At 41.4% G+C, this 13,278-nt stretch overlaps 1 protein-coding gene across 1 annotated transcript in view; it reads left to right on the top strand.

Annotated features, from left to right (window-relative positions):
- The first annotated feature begins 275 nt into the window (after positions 1 to 275).
- Positions 276 to 13,278, top strand: part of LOC120064780 (sodium channel protein type 8 subunit alpha-like) — a 60,174-nt gene continuing 47,171 nt past the window's right edge. Inside the window, exon 1 of the mRNA XM_039015384.1 lies at positions 276 to 554. Coding sequence (XP_038871312.1) covers positions 276 to 554 — 279 coding nt within the window. The remainder of the gene's footprint in view (positions 555 to 13,278) is intronic.

Here is a 13,278-nt window from a genome sequence, read left to right on the forward strand (position 1 = left end):
CTGTTTACCCAGATGCTGTACTGCCAAATCCTTCCTAAATCATAACCAAAGTTCTTCGTGAAAATGGATGTTCTCAACTTGAGTTTCATTGGAGAAATGGATTTGTCAGCATTTATACCTTTTATCCCATCTCTTTTTATCCTCCTCTCTCTCTCTCTCTCTCTCTCTCTCTCTCTCTCTCGCTCTCCCTCTCCCTCTCCCTCTCTCTCTCTCTCTCAGAGCCAGATGTCCTGGATGAAACGTAAATAAAGCGGAAATAGCTGTAGGATGAAAACATGGCCGCGCCCGGTCTCGCACCCCCAGGACCTGACAGCTTCAAGCTGTTCACCCCCGAGTCGCTCCTTACTATCGAGGAGCGCCAATTCCAGGAGAAGATCAAGAAAAAGCCCAAGCCCAAGTCTGACAGCAGTCACCGCGAGGAAGAAGAGGAAGAACCCATGCCCAATGGTGATCTGGAGGCGGGGAAGTCCCTCCCTTTCATCTACGGGGACATCCCTAATGGGCTGGTGGCGGTACCACTGGAGGACTTGGACCCTTATTATATGAATGAGAAAGTGAGTTCCTACACCACTCAATCCCACACAGGGCTCAACATGACAAAGGGATCAAACTAACTCTCCTGCAGTGAGAAGTTAGGGGTTGGAGGGTTGTGGGGTAGGATGGGATGGGTCAGAGGTTTGAAAGTAGTACTGGTATAATATCTGTTTAGAAAAATAATTTGAGGAAGGAACAAATGGATTGTACTATACTCAAATCTTTGTAGCTTGCCTTTTAAATGTATACTGCTTATGACTGTTATAAGTCCTAATGTGTGTCCCCTATAACCATGTTTATGAATGAGATGTTAAGCTTATGGGGTAAGTATAAGGAAAAAACACTACCATGGCTTGGCTATGAGTAAATTTAGAATCAAACTATCTATAGGAAACTTGATGAACCTTTTACTGCAGGGGACTAAATCAGGGTCACACAGAGTGTTTCTTGGTAGTCTTAAACAAATCTACTTTGAAACAATATTATACACCTCACTCACACTGTTATGGGCTGAAAAAAAATAAGACACCTGTACCATGCCAGATATAGAGTTGAAATGTATTCCATTTTGAGTTTGCATTCCAGTATTACACTTTATATACATCACAGAAGACTGGAATACAACAAAACCGTTTGGCATAGAAACACCAGATTTACAACAGTTTTTTATTTTTATGTTTGTGTTCCACATCGTTGTACCAGCCATGAAAATAGGGTTATGGCACAGAGTCAACAGCAAAGATGACCTTGAGGTGTGTTATTGCTCTTTAATAGTTTGACCACTGGGAGAGGCAATTAGAGCCAGTCTATTCCTAAGAAGGCTCACATAGTGCTCAAAAGTATGTTCTGAATGCTCTGGCTAGCACAATTACCCAGAAGATGCTGAAGGATCCAGTAACTCTGCAGTAAATGTCTGGAGCTCTGGACCGCAGGCCTATTTGGTAATGCTTATGTAGTCTTATCTGTTGATTGATGCTCTGTGTTGCTGCACTTACTGGAAATATGCTGGTGGATGCTGGCAGCAGAGGTGAGACCAACAGGCCTCTCTGAATATGTGCTATCAGTGCTCCTGCTAATTGAATTTGGTAGTGAGGAAAATCGCACTTGGATCATGAGGATGTTCTGTCGAAGCAGACAGTCTACATGTGTGTGTGTGTATCTGTGTTTCTGTGTAGGAGAATGTGGTGTGTGTGTGCAAGTTTATGCATTTAGTGTATGTACATTTCCCTGCATAGTGTACATTTACCACATCTTCATAGTATTTTTGCATGGGATACTTTTTCCCTGCCTACTTGTACCAATTTGAAGGAGATAGCAGCTGTTTTGTTTGTTGCATGGCTTCCTTAAAAATACAACCACCATATCGTATCATGATTCAGGCCAGACATCACATACGCCCAATTTGGTATGCATACACAGCACATAAGAGCTCCCATTTAGCATAAGTCAAATGGTTGCTTCCCCTACCAGCCCAGGGCACAACAGTACAGTTTCTCTTTCAGTTTAGGCCCCTCTCCCCTCAGCCTCCACCCCCCAGTGTAATCCAAGCCCAGGAGAGGAGAGGAGGGGCTGGCTGCACCTTGAGGGTGGTAGAGGTGAGGAGCAGCCTGATTCCTGGGCCAGCTGGCTGTACTGGGCTGAGTTGCTGGGCTGAGCTGGGCTGGGCAGGGCTGGAGAAAGGGTTAAGCTGAGCTGGATGGCTGGGCTAAACTGGGGGCTGGGCTGGCTTGGGTTGGATGCAGGGCTGAAGGCTAGGCTGGTGGTTGGGCAGGGCTGAGGCTGAGGCTGGATAAGAGGCTGGACTGAGCTGCAGGCTAGGCTGGGCTGGGCAGGCCTGTAGGTTAGGATGGAGGCAGGGCTGGGATGGGTTTTCTAGCCTGTAAAATAATCTAGGGCCTGCAGGGCTATAGAGACCCACTCAGCAGTGTGTGTGTCTCCTATGATCTGATGATTCATGGACTTCTATGATGGCAGCCAGAGGATGGGTGATGGCGAGGTACAATTGCTGCGTCTTCCCCCCTCTCCTTCATCCTCCCCTCTTCCTTACCCCGTTGCCCTATCTGTTATGCTTGGCTCTCTCCTTCTCTTGCCTCTGCTCCCTTGTTCCTTTGTTCTCTCCTCCCTGTCCTTGAGGAGGGACAGAGGTAGACTCGTTCATCAGGTGGTGTTCAGGGCTCCCTCATGCACACCTCTCTCATGTCTGGAGCTGTGTCTGTCTCAATGTTCTCCCTCCCTAGATCTCTGTGTGAATGTGTGTGTGTGTGTGTGTGTGAGCACGTGCATGCTATCACGCCTCCCTCACTCTGCCCTCCCAAGGACTCTTACCTTTGTGACACACGCACTGCAGGCCGGGCTGTGTGTGTGTGTCAATTACGTAAGAGGACCCGGTAGAGAGCAGAGCGCAAGTCACTGACCTGCTGGGACCAGGATGGTCTGGGACACACAATGGGCCTCCTCCTCCCTGGCCATTCAGAGCGTTTTACTACCTCCCTCCCTCCCCTCTCCCATCCACACCTTCACCATTCATGACACCTATGGGAGCCCCGGCATGCATATTAATTTGTCACCTCAAAACCTCCTCCTCCTCAATCTCTCAACCTCTTTTCTCTCTCTACCTCTCCAGGTTTCTCATTCTCTCCTCTACTCGACCGCCAATTCCCCTATCCCCTCCCGCTCTCCCCACCTCCATGTGTGCAAGCTTGCGTATGACCGTGTGTGTGTGTTGCTGTCAGCTGCAGTGAAACCTGATCACAGCACTCATGAATCGAGTAGGGGAAGAGGGGAGCGGTAACGGTGAGGGAAAAGTGCAGTCACTGCAGTTTCTCTTCTCCCCTGGCTGTGGTGGATGTGTGTGTTAGTGTGTGTGTATCTGTGCATGTGAGCATTTGTGCAGGCGTATGTGTGTGTGTGACAGTGCATGTGTGTGTGAGTACGTGTTTGTTGAAGATGGGGTTGAATTTAAGTTGTGCATGTGTGTGGGAGGAGCCACAGTGAACGATGTGTGTGTGTGCCCGACCAACATGTTGGCCTGGACCCTTCGTAAAAACGTTTACTTAATTGCACCCACATGATGTCCCAGGTCTAAATCAGTCCCCGACTAGAAGGGAACAATGAAAAAATGCAGTGTAACTGGCTTGGAGGTCCAGAGTTGAGTGTGAGGGAACTAGACAATACAGCACTACTGGTTGTTTAATATAGCATACAGTACCTAGCATCTACAGTAGCTTAAGCCTGGTTGTTAGATCTGTTTGTGCTTCAGACAAGCGAAAACAGGTATGGTCTGGCGACCAAGTGAATGTAAAAGAATGTAGCACTGTATGGTGTAACCAGAGTCTCTCCTGCTAGCCATTCTATCTCTATGGTGTAGCATTGACCGCCGTAGCCATTCTATCTCTATGGTGTAGCATTGACCCCCGTAGCCATTCTATCTCTATGGTGTAGCATTGACCGCCGTAGCCATTCTATCTCTATGGTGTAGCATTGACCGCCGTAGCCATTCTATCTCTATGGTGTAGCATTGACCGCCGTAGCCATTCTATCTCTATGGTGTAGCATTGACCCCCGTAGCCATTCTATCTCTATGGTGTAGCATTGACCCCCGTAGCCATTCTATCTCTATGGTGTAGCATTGACCCCCGTAGCCATTCTATCTCTATGGTGTAGCATTGACCGCCGTAGCCATTCTATCTCTATGGTGTAGCATTGACCCCCGTAGCCATTCTATCTCTATGGTGTAGCATTGACCCCCGTAGCCATTCTATCTCTATGGTGTAGCATTGACCCCCGTAGCCATTCTATCTCTATGGTGTAGCATTGACCCCCGTAGCCATTCTATCTCTATGGTGTAGTAGCATTGACCCCCGTAGCCATTCTATCTCTATGGTGTAGTAGCATTGACCCCCATAGCCATTCTATCTCTATGGTGTAGTAGCATTGACCCCCGTAGCCATTCTATCTCTATGGTGTAGTAGCATTGACCCCCGTAGCCATTCTATCTCTATGGTGTAGTAGCATTGACCCTTGCTAGCAATTCTTACACTGTAAAAAGTGGGACAGCACTGTTGTTCATCTGAAGTGATTTTTCTGATTGGTATAATCCAAATGATGATGTAACCAGAGTCTCTCCTGTTAGTCATTCTATCTCTATGATGTAACCTGAATCGCTCCTGTTAGTCATTCTATCTCTGTGATGTAACCAGAGTCTCTATTGTTAGTCATTCTATCTCTATGATGTAACCAGAATCTCTCCTGCTAGTCATTCTATCTCTATGATGTAACCAGAGTCTCTCCTGCTAGTCATTCTATCTATTTGATGTAACCAGAGTCTCTCCTGTTAGTCATTCTATCTCTATGATGTACCAGAGTCTCTATTGTTAGTCATTCTATCTCTATGATGTAACCAGAGTCTCTCATGTTAGTCATTCTATCTCTATGATGTAACCAGAGTCTCTCCTGCTAGTCATTCTATCTCTATGATGTAACCAGAGTCTCTCCTGTTAGTCATTCTATCTCTATGATGTAACCAGAGTCTCTATTGCTAGTCATTCTATCTCTATGATGTAACCAGAGTCTCTCCTGCTAGTCATTCTATCTCTATGATGTAACCAGAGTCTCTCCTGTTAGTCATTCTATTTCTATGATGTAACCAGAGTCTCTATTGTTAGTCATTCTGTCTCTATGATGTAACCAGAGTCTCTATTGCTAGTCATTCTATCTCTATGATGTAACCAGAGTCTCTCCTGTTAGTCATTCTATCTCTGTGATGTAACCAGAGTCTCTCCTGTTAGTCATTCTATCTCTATGATGTAACCAGAGTCTCTCCTGTTAGTCATTCTATCTCTATGATGTAACCAGAGTCTCTATTGTTAGTCATTCTGTCTCTATGATGTTACCAGAGTCTCTATTGCTAGTCATTCTGTCTCTATGATGTAACCAGAGTCTCTATTGCTCGTCATTCTATCTCTATGATGTAACCAGAATCTCTCATGTTAGTCATTCTATCTCTATGATGTAACCTGAATCTCTCCTGTTAGTCATTCTATCTCTGTGATGTAACCAGAGTCTCTCCTGTTAGTCATTCTATCTCTATGATGTAACCAGAGTCTCTACTGTTAGTCATTCTATTTCTATGATGTAACCAGAGTCTCTACTGTTAGTCATTCTGTCTCTATGATGTTACCAGAGTCTCTATTGCTAGTCATTCTATCTCTATGATGTAACCAGAGTCTCTCCTGTTAGTCATTCTATCTCTATGATGTAACCATTGTCTCTCCTGTTAGTCATTCTATCTCTATGATGTAACCAGAGTCTCTCCTGTTAGTCATTCTATTTCTATGATGTAACCAGAGTCTCTATTGTTAGTCATTCTGTCTCTATGATGTAACCAGAGTCTCTATTGCTAGTCATTCTATCTCTATGATGTAACCAGAGTCTCTCCTGTTAGTCATTCTATCTCTATGATGTAACCAAAGTCTCTCCTGTTAGTCATTATATCTCTATGATGTAACCAGAGTCTCTCCTGTTAGTCATTATATCTCTGTGATGTAACCAGAGTCTCTATTGCTCGTCATTCTATCTCTGTGATGTAACCAGAATCTCTCCTGTTAGTCATTCTATCTCTATGATGTAACCTGAATCTCTCCTGTTAGTCATTCTATCTCTGTGATGTAACCAGAGTCTCTCCTGTTAGTCATTCTATCTCTATGATGTAACCAGAGTCTCTCCTGTTAGTCATTCTATCTCTATGATGTAACCAGAGTCTCTCCTGTTAGTCATTCTATTTCTATGATGTAACCAGAGTCTCTATTGTTAGTCATTCTGTCTCTATGATGTTACCAGAGTCTCTATTGCTAGTCATTCTGTCTCTATGATGTAACCAGAGTCTCTCCTGTTAGTCATTCTATCTCTATGATGTAACCATTGTCTCTCCTGCTAGTCATTCTATCTATTTGATGTAACCAGAGTCTCTCCTGTTAGTCATTCTATCTCTATGATGTTACCAGAGTCTCTATTGCTAGTCATTCTATCTCTATGATGTAACCAGAGTCTCTCCTGTTAGTCATTCTATCTCTATGATGTAACCAGTGTCTCTCCTGTTAGTCATTGTATCTCTATGATGTAACCAAAGTCTCTCCTGTTAGTCATTCTGTCTCTATGATGTTACCAGAGTCTCTATTGCTAGTCATTCTATCTCTATGATGTAACCAGAGTCTCTCCTGTTAGTCATTCTATCTCTATGATGTAACCAGAGTCTCTCCTGTTAGTCATTCTATCTCTATGATGTAACCAGAGTCTCTCCTGTTAGTCATTATATCTCTATGATGTAACCAGAGTCTCTCCTGTTAGTCATTCTATCTCTGTGATGTAACCAGAGTCTCTATTTTTCGTCATTCTATCTCTGTGATGTAACCAGAGTCTCTCCTGTTAGTCATTCTATCTCTATGATGTAACCAGAGTCTCTCCTGCTAGTCATTCTATCTCTATGATGTAACCAGAGTCTCTATTGTTAGTCATTCTATCTCTATGATGTAACCAGAGTCTCTCATGTTAGTCATTCTATCTCTATGATGTAACCAGAGTCTCTCCTGTTAGTCATTCTATCTCTATGATGTAACCAGAGTCTCTATTGTTAGTCATTCTATCTCTATGATGTTACCAGAGTCTCTATTGCTAGTCATTCTATCTCTGTGATGTAACCAGAGTCTCTCCTGTTAGTCATTCTATCTCTATGATGTAACCAGAGTCTCTCCTGTTAGTCATACTATCTCTATGATGTAACCAGAGTCTCTCCTGCTAGTCATTCTATCTCTATGATGTAACAAGAGTCTCTCCTGTTAGTCATTCTATCTCTGTGATGTAACCCGAGTCTCTATTGTTAGTCATTCTATCTCTATGATGTAACCACAGTCTCTATTGCTAGTTATTCTATCTCTATGATGTAACCATTGTCTCTCCTGTTAGTCATTCTATCTCTATGATGTAACCAGAGTCTCTCCTGTTAGTCATTCTATTTCTATGATGTAACCAGAGTCTCTATTGTTAGTCATTCTGTCTCTATGATGTAACCAGAGTCTCTATTGCTAGTCATTCTATCTCTATGATGTAACCAGTGTCTCTCCTGTTAGTCATTCTATCTCTATGATGTAACCAAAGTCTCTCCTGTTAGTCATTATATCTCTATGATGTAACCAGAGTCTCTCCTGTTAGTCATTATATCTCTGTGATGTAACCAGAGTCTCTATTGCTCGTCATTCTATCTCTATGATGTAACCAAAGTCTCTCCTGTTAGTCATTATATCTCTATGATGTAACCAGAGTCTCTCCTGTTAGTCATTCTATCTCTGTGATGTAACCAGAGTCTCTATTGCTCGTCATACTATCTCTGTGATGTAACATGAATCTCTCATGTTAGTCATTCTATCTCTATGATGTAACCTGAATCTCTCCTGTTAGTCATTCTATCTCTGTGATGTAACCAGAGTCTCTATTGTTAGTCATTCTGTCTCTATGATGTTACCAGAGTCTCTATTGCTAGTCATTCTGTCTCTATGATGTAACCAGAGTCTCTCATGTTAGTCATTCTATCTCTATGATGTAACCAGAGTCTCTATTGCTAGCCATTCTATCTCTATGATGTAACCAGAGTCTCTCCTGTTAGTCATTCTATCTCTATGATGTAACCAGAGTCTCTATTGCTAGCCATTCTATCTCTATGATGTAACCAGAGTCTCTATTGCTAGCCATTCTATCTCTATGATGTAACCATTGTCTCTCCTGCTAGTCATTCTATCTATTTGATGTAACCAGAGTCTCTCCTGTTAGTCATTCTATCTCTATGATGTTACCAGAGTCTCTATTGCTAGTCATTCTATCTCTATGATGTTACCAGAGTCTCTATTGCTAGTCATTCTATCTCTATGATGTAAACAGAGTCTCTCCTGTTAGTCATTCTATCTCTGTGATGTAACATGAATCTCTCATGTTAGTCATTCTATCTCTATGATGTAACCTGAATCTCTCCTGTTAGTCATTCTATCTCTGTGATATAACCAGAGTCTCTATTGTTAGTCATTCTGTCTCTATGATGTTACCAGAGTCTATTCTATTGCTAGTCATTCTGTCTCTATGAGTAACCAGAGTCTCTCATGTTATTAGTCATTCTATCTCTATGATGTAACCAGAGTCTCTCCTGTTAGTCATTCTATCTCTATGATGTAACCAGAGTCTCTCCTGTTAGTCATTCTATCTCTATGATGTAACCAGAGTCTCTATTGCTAGCCATTCTATCTCTATGATGTAACCATTGTCTCTCTGATTGCTACCTTCTATCTCTATGATGTAACCATGTCTCTCCTGCTAGTCATTCTATCTTTTTTGATGTAACCAGAGTCTCTCCTGTTAGTCATTCTATCTCTATGATGTACCAGAGTCTCTATTGCTAGTCATTCTATCTCTATGATGTAACCAGAGTCTCTCCTGTTAGTCATTCTATCTCTATGATGTAACCAGTGTCTCTCCTGTTAGTCATTCTATCTCTATGATGTAACCAAAGTCTCTCCTGTTAGTCATTATATCTCTATGATGTAACCAGAGTCTCTCCTTGCTAGTCTTCTATCTCTATGATGTTACCAGAGTCTCTATGCATCATGCTCTTTCTCATTCAATTGTCTATTCTGATGTAACAGAGTCTCTCCTGTAGTCATCTATCTCTTGATGTAACCAGAGTCTCTCCTTTGTCTAATTCTATCTCTATGATGTAACCAGAGTCTCTCCTGTTAGTCATTCTATCTCTATGATGTAACCAGATCTCTCCTGTTGTCATTCTATCTCTATGATGTAACCAGAGTCTCTCCTGTTAGTCATTCTATCTCTGTGATGTAACCAGAGTCTCTATTTTCGTCATTCTATCTCTGTGATGTAACCAGAGTCTCTCCTGTTAGTCATTCTATCTCTATGATGTAACCAGAGTCTCTCCTTGCTAGTCATTCTATCTCTATGATGTAACCAGAGTCTCTATTGTTAGTCATTCTATCTCTATGATGTAACCAGAGTCTCTCATGTTGTCATTCTACTCTATGATGTAACCAGAGTCTCCTGTAGTCATTCTATCTCTATGATGTAACCACAGTCCTCTATTGCTAGTTATTCTATCTCTATGATGTAACCATTGTCTGTCCTTTAGTCATTCTATCTCTATGATGTAACCAGAGTCTCTCCTGTTAGTCATTCTATCTCTATGATGTAACCGAGTTCTCAATTGTTAGTCATTCTATCTCTATGATGTTACCAGAGTCCTCTATTGCTAGTCATTCTATCTCTGTGGATGTAACCAGAGTCTCTCCTGTTAGTCATTCTATCTCTGTGATGTAACCAGAGTCTCTATTGCTCGTCATCTATCTCTGTGATGTAACATGAATCTCTCATGTTAGTCATTCTATCTCTATGATGTAACCTGAATCTCTCCTGTTAGTCATTCTATCTCTGTGATGTAACCAGAGTCTCTCCTGTTAGTCATTCTATCTCTATGATGTAACCAGAGTCTCTACTGTTAGTCATTCTGTCTCTATGATGTTACCAGAGTCTCTATTGCTAGTCATTCTGTCTCTATGATGTTACCAGAGTCTCTATTGCTAGTCATTCTATCTCTGTGATGTAACAACATGTGATGTCCGATCTCTCCTGTTAGTCATTCTATCTCGATGATGTAACCAGAGTCTCTCCTGTTAGTCATTCTATCTCTATGATGTAACCAGAGTCTCTATTGCTAGCCATTCTATCTCTATGATGTAACCATTGTCTCTCCTGCTAGTCATTCTATCTATTGATGTAACCAGAGTCTCTCCGTTAGTCATTCTATCTCTATGATGTTACCAGAGTCTCATTGCTAGTCATTCTATCTCTATGATGTAACCAGAGTCTCTCCTGTTAGTCATTCTATCTCTATGATGTAACCAGTGTCTCTCCTGTAGTCATTCTATCTCTATGATGTAACCAAGTCTCTCCTGTTAGTCATTATATCTCTTGATGTAACCAGAGTCTCTCCTGTTAGTCATTATATCTCTGTGATGTAACCAGAGTCTCTATTGCTCGTCATTCTATCTCTGTGATGTAACCAGAATCTCTCCTGCTAGTCATTCTATCTCTATGATGTAACCAGAGTCTCTCCTGTTAGTCATTCTATCTCTATGATGTAACCAGAATCTCGCCTGTTAGTCATTCTATCTCTATGATGTAACCAGAGTCTCTCCTGTTAGTCATTCTATCTCTGTGATGTAACCATTGTCTCTCCTGCTAGTCATTCTATCTATTTGATGTAACCAGAGTCTCTATCCTGTTAGTCATTCTATCTCTATGATGTACCAGAGTCTCTACTGTTAGTCATTCTATCTCTATGATGTAACCAGAGTCTCTCCTGTAGTCATTCTATCTCTATGATGTAACCAGAGTCTCTATTGTAGTCATTCTATCTCTATGATGTAACCAGAGTCTCTCATGTTAGTCATTCTATCTCTATGTGTAACCAGAGTCTCTCTGTTAGTCATCTATCTCTATGATGTAACCAGAGTCTCTCCTGTTAGTCATTCTATCTCTATGATGTAACCAGAGTCTCTCCTGTTAGTCATTCTATCTCTATGATGTAACCAGAGTCTCTATTGCTAGCCATTCTATCTCTATGATGTAACCATTGTCTCTCCTGCTAGTCATTCTATCTATTTGATGTAACCAGAGTCTCTCCTGTTAGTCATTCTATCTCTATGATGTTACCAGAGTCTCTATTGCTAGTCATTCTATCTATAGTACTCTTTTAGTGCATTTATCTCTATGATGTAACCATGTCTCTCCTGTTAGTCATTCTATCTCTATGATGTAACCAAAAGTCTCTCCTGTTAGTCATTATATCTCTATGATGTAACCAGAGTCTCTCCTGTTAGTCATTATTTCTCTGTGATGTACCATTGTCTCTCCTGCTAGTCATTCTATCTATTTGATGGTAACCAGAGTCTCTCTGTTAGTCATTCTATCTTATGATGTACCAGAGTCTCTATTGTTAGTCATTCTATCTCTATGATGTAACCAGAGTCTCTCCTGCTAGTCATTCTATCTCTATGATGTAACCAGAGTCTCTATTGTTAGTCATTCTATCTCTATGATGTAACCAGAGTCTCTCATGTTAGTCATTCTATCTCTATGATGTAACCAGAGTCTCTCCTGTTAGTCATTCTATCCTATGATGTACCAGAGTCTCTCTGTTAGTCATTCTATTCTATGATGTAACCAGAGTCTCTCCTGTTAGTCATTCTATCTCTATGATGTAACCAGAGTCTCTTTGCTAGCCATTCTATCTCTATGATGTAACCATTGTCTCTCCTGCTAGTCATTCTATCTATTTGATGTAACCAGAGTCTCTCCTGTTAGTCATTCTATCTCTATGATGTTACCAGAGTCTCTATTGCTAGTCATTCTATCTCTATGATGTAACCAGTGTCTCTCCTGTTAGTCATTCTATCTCTATGATGTAACCAAAGTCTCTCCTGTTAGTCATTCTATCTCTATGATGTAACCAAAGTCTCTCCTGTTAGTCATTATATCTCTATGATGTAACCAGAGTCTCTCCTGTTAGTCATTATATCTCTGTGATGTAACCAGAGTCTCTATTGCTCGTCATTCTATCTCTATGATGTAACCAGAATCTCTCCTGTTAGTCATTCTAACTCTGTGATGTAACCAGAGTCTCCTGTTAGTCATCTAACTTCTGTGATGTACCAGAGTCTCTCCTATTAGTCATTCTATCTCTATGATGTAACCTAATCGCTCCTGTTAGTCATTCTATCTCTGTGATGTAACCAGAGTCTCTATGTTAGTCATTCTATCTCTATGATGTAACCTAGAGTCTCTCCTGCTAGTCATTCTATCTCATGATGTAACCAGAGTCCTCTCTGTTAGTCATTCTATCTCTATGATGTAACCAGAGTCTCTATTTTGTCATTCTATCTCTGTGTGTAACCAGAATCTCTCCTGTTAGTCATTCTATCTCTATGATGTAACCTGATCTCTCCTGTAGTCATCTAACTCTGTGATGTAACCAGAGTCCTCCTGTTAGTCATTCTATCTCTATGATGTAACCTGAATCGCTCCTGTTAGTCATTCTATCTCTGTGATGTAACCAGAGTCTCTATTGTTAGTCATTCTATCTCTATGATGTAACCATAATCTCTCCTGCTAGTCATTCTATCTCTATGATGTAACCAGAGTCTCTCCTGTTAGTCATTCTATCTCTATGATGTAACCAGAGTCTCTATTTTTCGTCATTCTATCTCTGTGATGTAACCAGAGTCTCTCATGTTAGTCATTCTATCTCTATGATGTAACCAGAGTCTCTCCTGCTAGTCATTCTATCTCTATGATGTAACCAGAGTCTCTCCTGTTAGTCATTCTATCTCTATGATGTAACCAGAATCTCTCCTGTTAGTCATTCTATCTCTATGATGTAACCATTGTCTCTCCTGCTAGTCATTCTATCTATTTGATGTAACCAGAGTCTCTCCTGTTAGTCATTCTATCTCTATGATGTACCAGAGTCTCTATTGTTAGTCATTCTATCTCTATGATGTAACCGAGTCTCTCCTGCTAGTCATTCTATCTCTAGATGTACCAGATTCTCTATTGTTTCATTCTATCTCTATGATGTAACCAGAGTCTCTCATGTTAGTCATTCTATCTCTATGATGTAACCAGAGTCTCTCC

Source organism: Salvelinus namaycush, chromosome 20 (assembly GCF_016432855.1).
Source record: "Salvelinus namaycush isolate Seneca chromosome 20, SaNama_1.0, whole genome shotgun sequence".
NCBI lineage: Eukaryota > Metazoa > Chordata > Actinopteri > Salmoniformes > Salmonidae > Salvelinus > Salvelinus namaycush.